Source organism: Lonchura striata, chromosome Z, assembly GCF_050655825.1.
Source record: "Lonchura striata isolate lonStrDom1 chromosome Z, ASM5065582v1, whole genome shotgun sequence".
NCBI lineage: Eukaryota > Metazoa > Chordata > Aves > Passeriformes > Estrildidae > Lonchura > Lonchura striata.
In genome coordinates, this window is record NC_140740.1 from 40,036,004 (window position 1) to 40,048,764 (window position 12,761).

Below are 12,761 nucleotides of genomic sequence, written 5' to 3' on the forward strand. Positions count from 1 at the left end.
TTATGTTATCTTTAGTCTATATTCATACTTTTTCACTACAAGAATGCCTACAACATATAGTTTATACATATCTATAAATAGAAAACATGTCACATTATAAAAACATATAATATGTGATTATAACACCCTATTAATTTGCACTGCACTCTGCCCCAGAACATGGCATAGCTGAACCAAGGACAGCACTGGGGATGTAGCAGTGGACTGCCTGCATCCCGTGCCTGTTGGAACCAGAATGGAGCTGCGCCCAGATGTGGAGATGGGGGAAAGCTAGAGCCTGACCACACTCCATGCAGAACAGTAAGGTTCTATTAAACTGTACTTCCATCCTCAATTGGACCAGTATTCCTGTTTTAAATAATCATCGTTTTTCCAATAACCAGACTTTATTTCAACTTTGTAGCCTTTCCATTAAGGCTTATGAAACGATAGCAACAAAAATAGTAATATTACATGACAACGTTTATTGTCTATAAAATTGGCAGGGAAACAACATAAAATTGCTAGGCTGATCGCACCAAATAAACAGAGCATGCCCTCAAAACCCAGCAAGGTTAAATACCTAATTGTTATAAATCTGCCTGATGGAGTAGGTCTGGAGTCCCTTCCCAGGACAGGCCCGTGGTGGGAACTACTCACTCCGTGGAAAGATGAAGATCACCGGTGAGATCCCACTTGTCTGTGAAAGCTTCCACAGGCACCTTTTCTTCTGACAGCAGCAGCAGCTCCAGGGCTCGGGGTCCTCCTTGAAAATAAGAATACTAACAGTTAAAACAGACACCAGCAGCAATACACTTTACCAAGAAAGTCCTAAAAGCATTATGTTTAAGGCAGCAGGTTACTCGCAATTTTCATTTTTAATTTGCCACTGTAACCGAGCACATGTGCGAGCACACATATGCCGTTCTGCAGCAGGATGTGCACCCTGTGCACGACGAGCCCCGGCTCGGCCATGCATTCAGCGTTGGTGGGTATTCAGTTTCTATTGCCAAAGCTGTCGGTCCATCCTCTCACCACTGCTCCGGCACCTGCATCCCACAGCTAGGTAGACATTCATTTATCTGAATTTTGCCTTGCCGGTCGGGAAGCAGTAGTCATGGCAGGGGAGTAGAGGAGGAAAAAACAACGGGGGGAGGGAGAAAAAAAGCTTCTCTCGAAAAGTGCTTTCATTTCGAAATGGCCGATTTTGCTCATCCAGTTTCCCAGGCTTGAAATCGGACTTGAAAAGAAACCATTACAGACTTTTCCTTATCAGCATTGTTGTTAGGGTTACTCCGTGCTTTCTGTTGACATTTCGTCCATCCGAGAGAAGGAGGTTTTTATTGTGGGGGGTGTTGTACATATCGAATATGATGATGTTCACCATCCTTCCCAGGGACTGCCACTCCCCAACCCGGCGCTTTTCCCGCTGCTTCCTGCAGTCCCCGCAGTGAGCTGCCCCGATCCCTCTCCCAGCCGCCTCTAGCCGTGACCATCCAAGCCGGGCCCCGCCACGCCCCGGGAGGGGGAAGATGCGCCAGCAGAAATGAAGCTCTCCCGGTCCATTGCTCTTCTCACGCCTCGCACGGAGGTACCTCGCACCCGGGAGGGGGGCAGCGCAAGCAGAAGAATTCTAGGGGTGGGGAATGGGACAGGGAGGTAGCAATAACCCTCTCCACCGCCCAGGGATGCTCTGCCCGGCGTCAGAGCTGGCTCAGCACCGGCTGTCGCGGGTCTCGGCTGCTCACCGGCACTTCCTGGAGCCGGATGGGCAGCGGACTGCCAGCAAGTGGGCAGGGGCTTCTGACTGACCCTCCGCTGTTCCCCCGTCCCGTTCCAAAACCTCGTCCTTCAAAAGGAAAGCGAAGAGGTCCGACACCGCGGAGCACGACCGGGGAGAAGGCCCGGGGGCTGGGCGGGGAACCGTTCATTACCCGTTTCGGTGACCGGCGCGGGGAAATAGAGATCCTCTTTTCTTTTCTCTCCCTACTCTTGGCGCCCCCCCTCCCCCGCTTCGCTGCGCAGCGCTCCCGCGTCGCGTTCAAATGGCCATGTGACAAGGAAATAGCTACTCGCCCGGGCCAGCACTGGCCCGCGCTCTCAGAGGGGCAGCGATCCGCTAGCCGGCTCTCACGAGAGCCAGCGCCGCGCTCCAGGCCGCCGCGGGCCCCCTTCCCGTCGGGGTTTTCCCGGGAGGAGTGCGGTCCGGGAGCAACTGAACAGCAAGAAAAAAAACCCAAACCAAGCGGGAGGCGGTGTGTTTGGAGGGGCAGAGCCGGGGGAGGGCAAGGAGATGTCGTCAAGGCTTTATTTGAAAGCCTCGGAGCGCCCTGCGATTGGCCAGTCCCCACGTCTATCTGGTGGTGGTGCTCTTCCCCGGCGATCTTCCCCCTCCCCATCCCCCGCTGCCAACCTTCCTTCGCCCGCTTTTCGAAGCGGGAGCCATCATCGTGGGAGGAGTTTAGAGCGGGGCGTAGGGGAGGGGTGGGGGAGCGGAGGGGGTGTGAAGTGAAATGGGGAGTCGAAATCAGCTAAACGGAAAAGAAAAAAAAAAAAAAAGAAAAAAAAAGGAGAAAGAAAATTCTCTCCAATGAATGGAGGGTGAGAGGGCCGATTCACCGGTGGGGCCCGGCTGGGGAGGCTTTTGTAGCCTGACGCGCCCGCGGCTTCTCCGCACCAATGACCCCTCGGATAAGGTGCACCATCCACTTTAGGCGCTCCCGCAGCCTTCCCCGGGCCTGGGCGCTGGGCTGGCGCATCCTCCGCCGCGTTCTCGGGGCGCTGGGGCGGCGCTGGCCGCGGCGCCTTGCCCTGCAGCTGGTTCTGCGGCGGAGGCGCCGCGGGAGCCCCCGGCCCAGGTAGGACACCGGAGCGGGGCCGCTCGGGGGCGGCGCGGGCGGCCCGACGGGGCGGAGGGAGCGGGGACGGCGGCCAGCGCTGGTGGCAGCGCCGCGGGGACCCCTCCGCGCCGCATGCTCAAATGGCACCGGGAAACATCAGATTTCTACGGGGGGGGGGGGTATTTCTGTGCGGATATTTTTTTTTTTTTTTTTTAACGCAGTAGAAAATGTCCGGTTCTTGAAAAGTTACTGTAACTTATTTCTGGCTTGCCTCCCACCTTTTGAGAAGTTTTCTGTATAGTTTATTAGGAAAATATAAACCCACTACCCCTTCCCATCCTTTTCAGACAGTTTCTTGCAAACAAGGAAGATAGCTACTGCTCTGAAGAGAGAAAATGGCCACTGCTTCCCGGCCGTGTATTACTTTCCACTCATGCAAACGACAGTGAAATACAGTGGCCTACTTTTCCTTCCCTTACTGTCAAAAAATATGGGAAATAAGAGTCAGAGCAGCCAAGCAGCGTCAGAAAGTGTAATTAAAATACACTTGTATTAAAGACCTTGAGAGACATCCGAGGCTCGGGCAGTTTTAGAGACTTTTTCCTTACTGCAGAGTGCAAAATCGGATTGTTGCGCCATTGATTGTCACACATAAAAAACACAATAATAATTAGACATACAGTAAAGTTAAAGTGAATATTAATTTTGCTGAGAATGTGAAGATTGTTCTGCAAAATCCTCATAGAAAGTTATTAGAGCATTACACAACCTTCTCTAATACAGAGTACAGTCTAGAAAGAACAGAGGTGGAAGAGAAGTAGACATACTTGCCTCAAAATTACTTCAAAAATAGAGACCATTTATTTTATATATATATAAATAGATGTATTAAATTTTTGATCTTTCAAGCTATAGGAGTCAGGGTGTGGAGATAAAGTAATTCAGAGTTTCCCAGTTCCACTCGCTGTTTAGATTGCTTCCAATCCTATTTGAATAAAAAGTGTGGGGCCATACACACAGACACACGCAGATATAAAAACTTTCTGCACATATTTATAAATATATAAAACAGAAACTATAGAAGTTTTCCTTGTTGCCTTCAAATTGCCTCATTTTTTTGCATTTGTAGTGGGCCTCATTTCTTGATTATACACTAAATGGGGGGAAAAGAAACGATAAACTCTGTCCAGCCTGAAATGCATGAATCTCAAAAGCAAACATAACTATGCGGGTGCTAATCACCTTGAAGTAAACTCTGTGTAGCAAGGACAAAAATCCCTCACGGATCCGAAGTATGGCTATTATTTTCTCACTCTATTTCCATACTTGCTGTAAATACTGCTACATTTTTATTCCCTTTCCCTGAGCTTTTATTCAGGGAGAGTAAGTTTTTCTAAAATGCCAGTTAGCTCTAGACTGCAAATTTTGAAGGTCCTGGGATGGAGTGAGACACATGTGTGTGTTAAATTTCATTTTAAAAAAGGTAAACCACGAAACAAAACAAAAAACCCTATGAAAAATAGAGTATCTAGGGATAGTTTTTAACTGTATAGGGTAACACAAAATGGAGTTGTGGCTGCCTCATCTCTAGAAGTGTCTGAGACCAGGCAGATGAGGCAGGGCGGTGGGGTGGGATTGGAAGTATTATCTCTGGAGTCCTTTCCAACCCTAAACAATCTGATTGTAAGGTATACTCTATGAAGTATTTATTCATTATTACTGCAGTTTCTCTGAGCTATGTTTGAACTTTTGTGTGTGGTTTTGTTTTGGCTTTCTTTGTTCAGAATAATTTTTTGATCTTTTTAAAGTTAAATAGAAACCTCCATGGCACAACTTCTGAATTACTAAAATTAAGGTGATAGATTTTCCTGGTTTTAACCAATATGTGTAATGAGGATAAATATCTTTACAAATATTCTGACATTTTAAACTGAAGAGAAGAATGATAATGTTAAATTATTTCTGTAAGTGGGTATTGAGTCATTTTTAGTGCAACTTGGAACAACTGTTTCCCCCACTTTCCTTAGATAGGAGGTTCCAGGCTACTTCCATGAAATCTCTCATTGCACCTCCTATCCCTGCCTCTCTTGTGCACATTTACCTAGCTTTTCCCAAGCGAGGAAATCCCAATATTATGTTCTTTATAATTTGTCTCTTTATAGTATTGAATTAATCCCTGAACCTATTATCCAAATACTTGTTGGATAAAACGTAGATTTTTGTTGTTGTTGTTGTTGTTGAAACGGTAATACTTGCTGAGCCTTAAAGAGGGCATAAGATGGCTGCTTTTTTTAACTGAAATTTACCTCTTCCGTCCTTTATGCTCTTATCAAAACATCTGAGAACAATTTGCAGGATTACTGTAGTGTAGTATTAAAATGGATCTGTTTTCAGTGTCAAAGATCTGTATGGTTGAATAATGATTCTAAAATTAAATAAGAGCAGAAATGTAGGATAGGATAGGGACACTGCTTAACATGATCATTTTTTCACTCCCTCTCTTTACTTTTTTTACTCCTAATATTTTTTTTTTACTTTTTTCTCCAAAGATATTTTAATGAAAATATCTTTGCAGTAAGGTTTGCTGGGGGTAAAAGGTGGATTCCCCTCCCTTCCCCAAGATACAAGTGCAATACAAGGTTCTTTCTCAAAATACACTAGCATAGGCTGTGTTATTATTACCCTTACTTCAGATATGACTCTGTATTGTTATGTTTTGATTAATTTGAGGTCCTTTGCTGGTACTAGAATTGTATCACATAAGACTTGCTTTTAGAGAGGGAAGAAATCACATTATTTCAACCACATAACTTAAAATGCTGTGACTTAAAAATGTTCTAGTAGTTTGATACTTTTCTAGTAGTTTGATACTTGATTTGGAGTGTCAGTAATGTTGGGACATAATAATGGGACTGCATTGTTGTTTTACACTATTAGCTTTTAACATAATTTAGTGAAGATGGAGATGGAGATATAGACAGGCCCTCTGATTCGAAGTAACATCTTTATTTATAAATACATTGACATGTGAGTGTGTTTTTCTTTTTAATTTTTTTTTTCTTCAGATAATTACCTAGGTTGGAAAAGTTCTTTAATGTTATTGAATACAACCTCTTTTTATGCTTATATACACATAAAAAGATATGTATTCCTATATTAATACATATGGATGCATAAAATCATACTATTTCACAGAAAGAAACAGGCAGTGATAACCTGCAACACTGCCACTTCACTACTGATTTGAAATTTTAAGACACGTGGCAGACATCACCAATGAGGTTTTCTCCTTGGATTTATCCCTACGCAGCCATCATTAATGTCAGAGAGCACAAGAAGAACTGGAAGATACTTTGCCTTTAGGGAGGGGGGTCATCTTACTTTTTTAGACTTTATAGACTTCTAAAAATTCACTCTTTTAAACACTACTTACTAATTTTTAAATTTTATTTATTTGTTTGTTTTAAACTGCCTATCCGTCCCGAGGACTGATTTGCACCACGCATTGTAGAAAAAACACGATGTGGTGGGAGTTCACCACTAGTCCATGGCAAGCAAGGGTCTTGTCTCAAATTTTGGACCCTGATCTTGCAATGACACTTGCCCCAGAAACTTCACAAGGGAGGTTCCGAAAGCCACTAAACGAAGACATTTTAGTGAACCTCTGACTTGTCTATTCAGGGATAAATCTGTGTTTATTTCTCCGAGGATGTCTCTGCTTTCGGCTAATAGTAAATGTAAACATGAAATCACCGTGTTTTAGCTATGTAGAGATCTTTGGGCGTTGTATCTGCACAATGGATATTCCTTCTGCGGCGTCGCACCGGTCTCCTGAAAATAAAGAAAAAAAAGTAGATTAGGGAACTGACGTTGTGAGGGGTGAGGGGGAGGGGAAAAAAAAAGACAAAAAAAAAAAAGGAAAACACCACCCTAAAAAAGCCACCTTTATTTCCCCTGCTTCTTACAAAGGTCAGCCCGGAACTTGGAGGTGGCAGAATAGAGACCTCACTGCGCGGGACGTGGGTGCGACCACCCGCTCCCACTCGACGGCGCGGGGGGTCGCTTGTGGCGGGGGGGTGTGTGACAGGCGTGCCTCAACGGGGGCCTGCAGCGGGGAGACCTGGCGCAAAGCCAGGGGGAGGAGCAAGATGCTTGGATTTTGAGGATCTCTCATGGGATTTTGAGGATTTTTCATAGCTGCAGGGCGAGATTTTTCTGCCTAGGCTCTGGCTGCGCGGCTGGAGCTGCACCTTTACCGTGCCAGGCTCTCGCCGCGGCTTTCCTGTTCCCGAGAGACTCTGGCAGGGCCCGGCTGAAGCGATCCTCTTCCATCCGCTGGTTGGTCGCAGACTTGCTGCGGGCACGGCTCCCTTCCTCATCCGGCCCTCCAGCCCTCGGCAGGCACAGGACGGAGGGACGGACCCCGACCCACCTCTCGGAGGGGCTCGGGCAGGGCAGGATCCCTTTTGGAGACAGAAACCAGAGCCATCACTCGTACAAAGAGTCCCTCTCTGTCCCGGGAAAGTATAAGTCAGTCTCCCTTCGTCATGTCGTCGATCCGTCTGCGTTCGGTACTCGCGTGCTGCATCCCCACCTGTCCCGGCCGAGGCAGCTGCCGTGGACGCTTTGTGCCCGGGGGTCTCCGCCCCGCTTCCCTGCCTTCGCAACCCTCTCGATATGGGGAGAGGTTGGGCTCGCAAGGCTGCCGCCCCCCTCCCCTCTCCCCCATCCCCATCCCCTCCCCCCCATCCGCTCTCCGCCGCCCCCACCCCCTCTCCCCGCGAGAGCCCCTCGCACTTGAGGCGGGGATGGAACCGGGCCGCCCTCCCGCCGCGCCGGAGGGTCCGGCTGCCGCCACCCTGCGGTCCTTCTGCCGCCCTGCCCGCACCCCTCGCCCCGGGCGGATGCGCGCTCTCTACCTCAGCCGCTGGCAGCCGCGGGGAGGGGGAGCGGACACCGCAGCGCCGCTCCGCTGGAGGGGTGCCCGGAGCGGGAGGGGACGGGAGGGGCAGGAGGGGGAGCGGGTGCGAGGGGGCGGTCGCTGCCCCCGGGAAAGGAGCTGGCTCGCAGCGACGGGCGAGATCACAGCCGGGGGAGCGGGAAAGCCAGCGGCGGCCGTGCGCCTCAGGGCGGCGGGGGGGGATGGAGGGGTCCCCCCGGAGCGACGGCGACCGCCTGTGCAGCGCCGCCGCCCGCGGGGACCAGGAGGAGGTGAGGAAACTGCTGCAAGCAGGCGTGGATCCCAACGGGACCAACGCCTTTGGGAGAACCCCGATCCAGGTACGGAATACTTCGGGTGGGGGGCAGGGGGGAAGCTGTGCTCTGCCACGTTGGCGGGGAAGGGTGGGCATTTCATGTTTAGAATGAATTTTTATTGTTATGATCGGAACCGTACTCCAGCCGCAGCTGTCTGAATTAAAATCTGCACTTTACTAAGTTCAGCCGTCCTGTAATCACAAGATGGAGTTCAGTGGGCAACCGCTGGCAGCAAACGAATTTTTCTAGGGGATACTCAAAAGGAGAAGTGGGACTGCAAAATCCGCTTCCAGATAACCTACCCAGATAGGTCTGGGGAATGATCTGCACTTCGAGCAAATTTCTTGGTTTTTAAAATACAGCCCAAACAGGGCTTTTTTTCTCCAGGGAAATCGAAGTGGGGTCCTTTTCTAGTATATTCACGAACAAAGAAGGTAGAAACTGTGCTGGCAAAAATTGTAACTTGAAACTAGTATATATTAGTATATATTAGTGACTAGGTAGGCACCTCTTTTTTTTATTTTAGTAGTAGTAATTTTAATACTTTCTATCCATCAATAGTGGCAATATTTATTAATAGATGTTAGAAGTACCAATGTGTAGAGTTGCTTTCCAGGCTGTTTGAGAGTTAGAAGTCTGTTATATTAATCGACATACTTAAATAGACACTTCTAAAATGTTTGTTGAACAATATACTGTGATTTAAGCTAGAGTTAAAATCACAAAATTTTTTTGAGTTGCTATATTTTAGAGATATTATTATTTCTAGAGATATTTAATGATTAACCACGGCTATTTTGTCCTTGCAAAAACTTTACGTGAAAAATTTTATGTGACAAGTATTTGACGTGGGGATTAAATATATTTAATAGTTAATCAGCTAAGCCAAACAGCTATTTTTAGCTGAACTTTACATTAAAAATAAAATATTTCTGAAGTGTATTACTCAGAAAGCTATTCACTTTACTTCTGTTTATGTTCAAATTGCAGATGAAAAGAATCTCTGAACTCTTATAAATTATCTCTTTCCTCATTTCAGGCTAAGTTCTCTTTCACTTGTCAGCAACTTGCAAAATGGCTGACACTCGAATATGTGGACTGTCTTTTTCTTTCTGGAAAAGATTAATATCGGGGATTTATATATTCTGACGTTTATAAGTATTTTCACACTTCTACTACAAATAAACCCAATTATTTGAAGTGCAGAAACCAAAGTCCCGAGAAAGAAATTGATAGAAAAACCTATTGTCTTAATATATTTTTCAAGTTGTTAAGTCGCAATTCATGGTAGTTACAATTCCACTGAAAATGACCAGGATAGTAAGGGAAGCAAAACTCCATGTACTAATTTATTTTGGTTTTCGGTTGATTTTTTTTTTTATTGCGTTTTGTTCAGTTGTGTATGATCAATCATTGCCGAAAGTTTCTGCTACTAGTAAAAAAAGCAGAATGTCATTAGGAATTTCCCATTTAGACGGCGTCATTCGGAATTTCCCATCAATTAAGTTTTGTGCATTGTTTGTGAGAGCTCAGCAACTGCTCTCACACCTCCGAGAAGAAGACAGAGGTGAGGGAGAAAAGAAAAATAGAAAAATCATATTGGTCAGGAGGGGAAAGATCGAAAAGATGCACACCGAATACCAAAAGGAGCCACACCCAGCTGCATTGCCCTATTGCTGTGCTGATCGTTGATAATGCATTCTAAGTGACAGCAACCTTAATGCAATATCCCTCAGGTCCTTTGCTGTCACAAAATACACGGTGTGTATATATATAGCATACAAGTATTTACAAACTCTTCATAGGTGTAAATATATTTAATGTATTTTTAATATATGTGTATGTCTAAATATATTCATAATATAGAATATATGCACTATTTATTATATAATTACATAAATGGTATCTGTATTGTGTGTACATATCTGTACACACACAGAGCTGCATCTGTACCTGCTTGTAAAAGTGTGTGTACATATATATGCTTATACACGCACCACAAGTACCATTTATACCATGGCGTATATAAATTACATAAATGCGAAGTAGAACATATGCATTTGTTGTACTTAGCGGGAAACCACCAGCTAATATTTTTAATTTATTATCTAATCATAGTCTATCTCGAGTTGGAAGGGATCCGTACGGATAATCGCAAACGGTTGTCACAACGTATGCAGGTCATGACTACAAGAAGCCGACCTAGCAGAATTACTTCTCGAAGGAGAAGTCAGTCGGGTCGCCGCCAGCCCCGGCTGGCCCCTGGGCTCCCCGCGGAAGGGGGGCCCGGCGGTGCTCGGGGCGGGCGGGCGCTGACGCTGTCTCTCCCCGCAGGTGATGATGCTGGGCAGCCCGCGGGTGGCCGAGCTGCTGCTGCGGCACGGAGCCGACCCCAACCGCCCCGACCCGCGCACCGGCTGCCTCCCGGCGCACGACGCGGCCCGCGCCGGCTTCCTGGAGACGCTGGCGGCGCTGCACCGGGCCGGGGCGCGCCTCGACCTCCCCGACGGCCGCGGCCGCCGGCCCCTCGACGTGGCGGCGGGGGGCCCGCACGGAGCGGTGGGGCGGTACCTGCGCGACCCTCCGCCTTTTCTGGGAGCCGGGGGGGCCGCCGAGCAGCCTGCGCCATGACCCGCCCCCGGCCGTCCATCCCGCCGCTCCTCCTGTGCGTCCCGGGCACTCCGGCTCCCGCTTCTGCATGAAGACACGTGCTGAAATTTTCTCAATTTCCTGAGAAAAAGAGGAAAAAAATCCAAAACACAATCAAGATTAGCGCACCTGCTTCTCCGTCTCATGCTCTCCGGAGGGCAGAGCACAAGCGCCAGACGGCTCTTTTGTGCTTTAGAGGGGGGAAAAAAATTTTAAATGTTCACCTTTTCCTCTTTTTGTTTGTTTGTTTATTTGTTTCCAATAAAGCTGCTTAGAAGTGAGAACGCTACTGGCTTCCTCACTGCCCTGCAAAGCTTTGTATTTTAGTTATTCCTTGAGATCATTTTATGTAGTTGCTCTTCAAAATAGGGAACACTTTAGCCATATAATTCACAAATTTAATTTATCCCCAGAGCTTCTCCCCTCACCAGCTAATGCGACATAAAGTTTTAACACCAAGATTTAGCAGTGATTGAATGGTAACAATTTTAACGCTGCTCAGCATTACAGTTGAAGAACTACAAACATTTTGTGTAGCTGTATTTATGGAAATTCGTGTGAGAAAACAACTGGCAATCAATTGGTTATTCCATCGCTTTTTGCATCTAGAGACCACAGTGCTCAGAAGATATGGACAATGAGCTTCTTATTTTTAAGATGGCTCTCTGGGTCTCTATATTTGGAAACAACAACAAGTAACCGAGTTTGGTCATAAATCTGGATTTTTGCACACTCTTTGGTTTCTGTTTTTCCTGCGTAATTTCTATCATCTACCCGCTGTTTATACCACTTATGTATGATTAAATACCTGCTATTATTCTATAATAAAACTTGAAAAAGATTGGCTTAAAAATAATTCACTCCTCGTGTTCGAGTATGCAGGACTATTTAGTTGGGTGGTATTACTTATTTCAACTTTGTTAGTTGCTTTCAATTTTTGTGTGTGTGTCTGCATAAATAAATACATCTAGCACAATCACGCAGGTCAGATACCAGCACTTTTTCCAGATATGCATTATTTAAACACATAGACACAAAGTTTAAAATAGCCAAATCGTTTATTTTCTTCTTGAAAATAACACTTAAAGTACAAAAAAGAAAGGTCACCTGTAGTTTGTACCTCCCTTGCATAATTCATGATCTATTTTTAGAAATGGGAGCGGCAGGGATGGGGAATCATTACTCTCGCAAAAAAAACCAAACCAAACCAAACCAAACCAAAACAAAAAAAAAAAAAAAAAAAAAAAAACCAAAAACAAAAAAAAACCCAAACAAACAAAAAAAAACCCACCAAAACATAAAACAAAAACCACCAAAAAACAAAACAAAAAACAAACAAAAAACCCAACCAAACAAAAAAACCCCAAAAAACACCAAACCAAGCAAACAACCCAAACAACAACGTTGTTTCTTAGCTCTTTGAGGGACATAGCGGAGACCGACCCCGTAACAGAGCATGTTGGATGTTTGGCGTCTGGGCGCAAACTCATCTGGGGCAAGGCGGGTGGGACAAGTCGGACCCTATGATGCTGGTCGCCCCCTTTCCAACTCAGAATAGTCTGTAATTCTGAGAAGGAACTTTTCGTTTTCTCTCCCGACCCTCCAGGCGGGCGGGAGTCCCGCTCAGCCTCTCGAGCTGGGGTCTGACGACAGGTTTGGCAGAGCTCGGCTGGCGCGGCGGCAGCGCATCCATTCACACATCATTCATTCATATCACGCATCCATTCACACACCGGCCCTCCTGCCATGCCGTGGGAAGGAGGGCCGGAGCTCCGGGAAGTCCACTCCGAAACATGGCAGGGGGAGTGGCATTCACACCGGGATGCCCACGGGGTTTTCACCAGCCTCTCCCCACTCGGGAAAGCTGTGCCAAAAGAGTGTAACCTCCCCAGAGGATTTGGCCTCAGAGCTGCCAAAGCCCAGAACTTCCTTGGGAAGTTGCCTGAAGGGGATGGAAAGTTCTAGGCATGGAGTTATGTATGGTGATTTCAGAGCTGGTGAAATTCTAGTTCATTCTTTGGACAAGGAGCCAGCAGT

The 12,761-nt window shown here is 46.5% G+C and overlaps 2 protein-coding genes across 2 annotated transcripts; both read left to right on the plus strand.

Annotated features, from left to right (window-relative positions):
• The first annotated feature begins 160 nt into the window (after positions 1-160).
• Positions 161-2,558, plus strand: LOC146763783 (uncharacterized). Its single transcript, XM_085567522.1, has 2 exons — positions 161-300; positions 1,376-2,558. The coding sequence occupies exons 1-2, from the start codon at positions 291-293 to the stop codon at positions 2,512-2,514; spliced, it is 1,149 nt and encodes a 382-aa protein (XP_085423648.1). The 5' UTR covers positions 161-290; the 3' UTR covers positions 2,515-2,558.
• Positions 2,559-2,710: 152 nt separating this feature from the next.
• LOC144248249 (uncharacterized) lies at positions 2,711-11,037 on the plus strand. The gene is made up of 2 exons (XM_077790220.2): positions 2,711-8,099; positions 10,410-11,037. The coding sequence occupies exons 1-2, from the start codon at positions 7,497-7,499 to the stop codon at positions 10,704-10,706; spliced, it is 900 nt and encodes a 299-aa protein (XP_077646346.2). The 5' UTR covers positions 2,711-7,496; the 3' UTR covers positions 10,707-11,037.
• The last annotated feature ends 1,724 nt before the right edge of the window (positions 11,038-12,761 follow it).

Bases quoted from the DNA above. Each gene is read 5' to 3' on its own strand.
- LOC144248249 (XM_077790220.2), top strand. From the start codon at position 7,497: ATGGGGAGAGGTTGGGCTCGCAAGGCTGCCGCCCCCCTCCCCTCTCCC. The intron at 8,100-10,409 runs GTACGGAATACT...CTCTCCCCGCAG, and splicing joins TTGGGAGAACCCCGATCCAG to GTGATGATGCTGGGCAGCCC.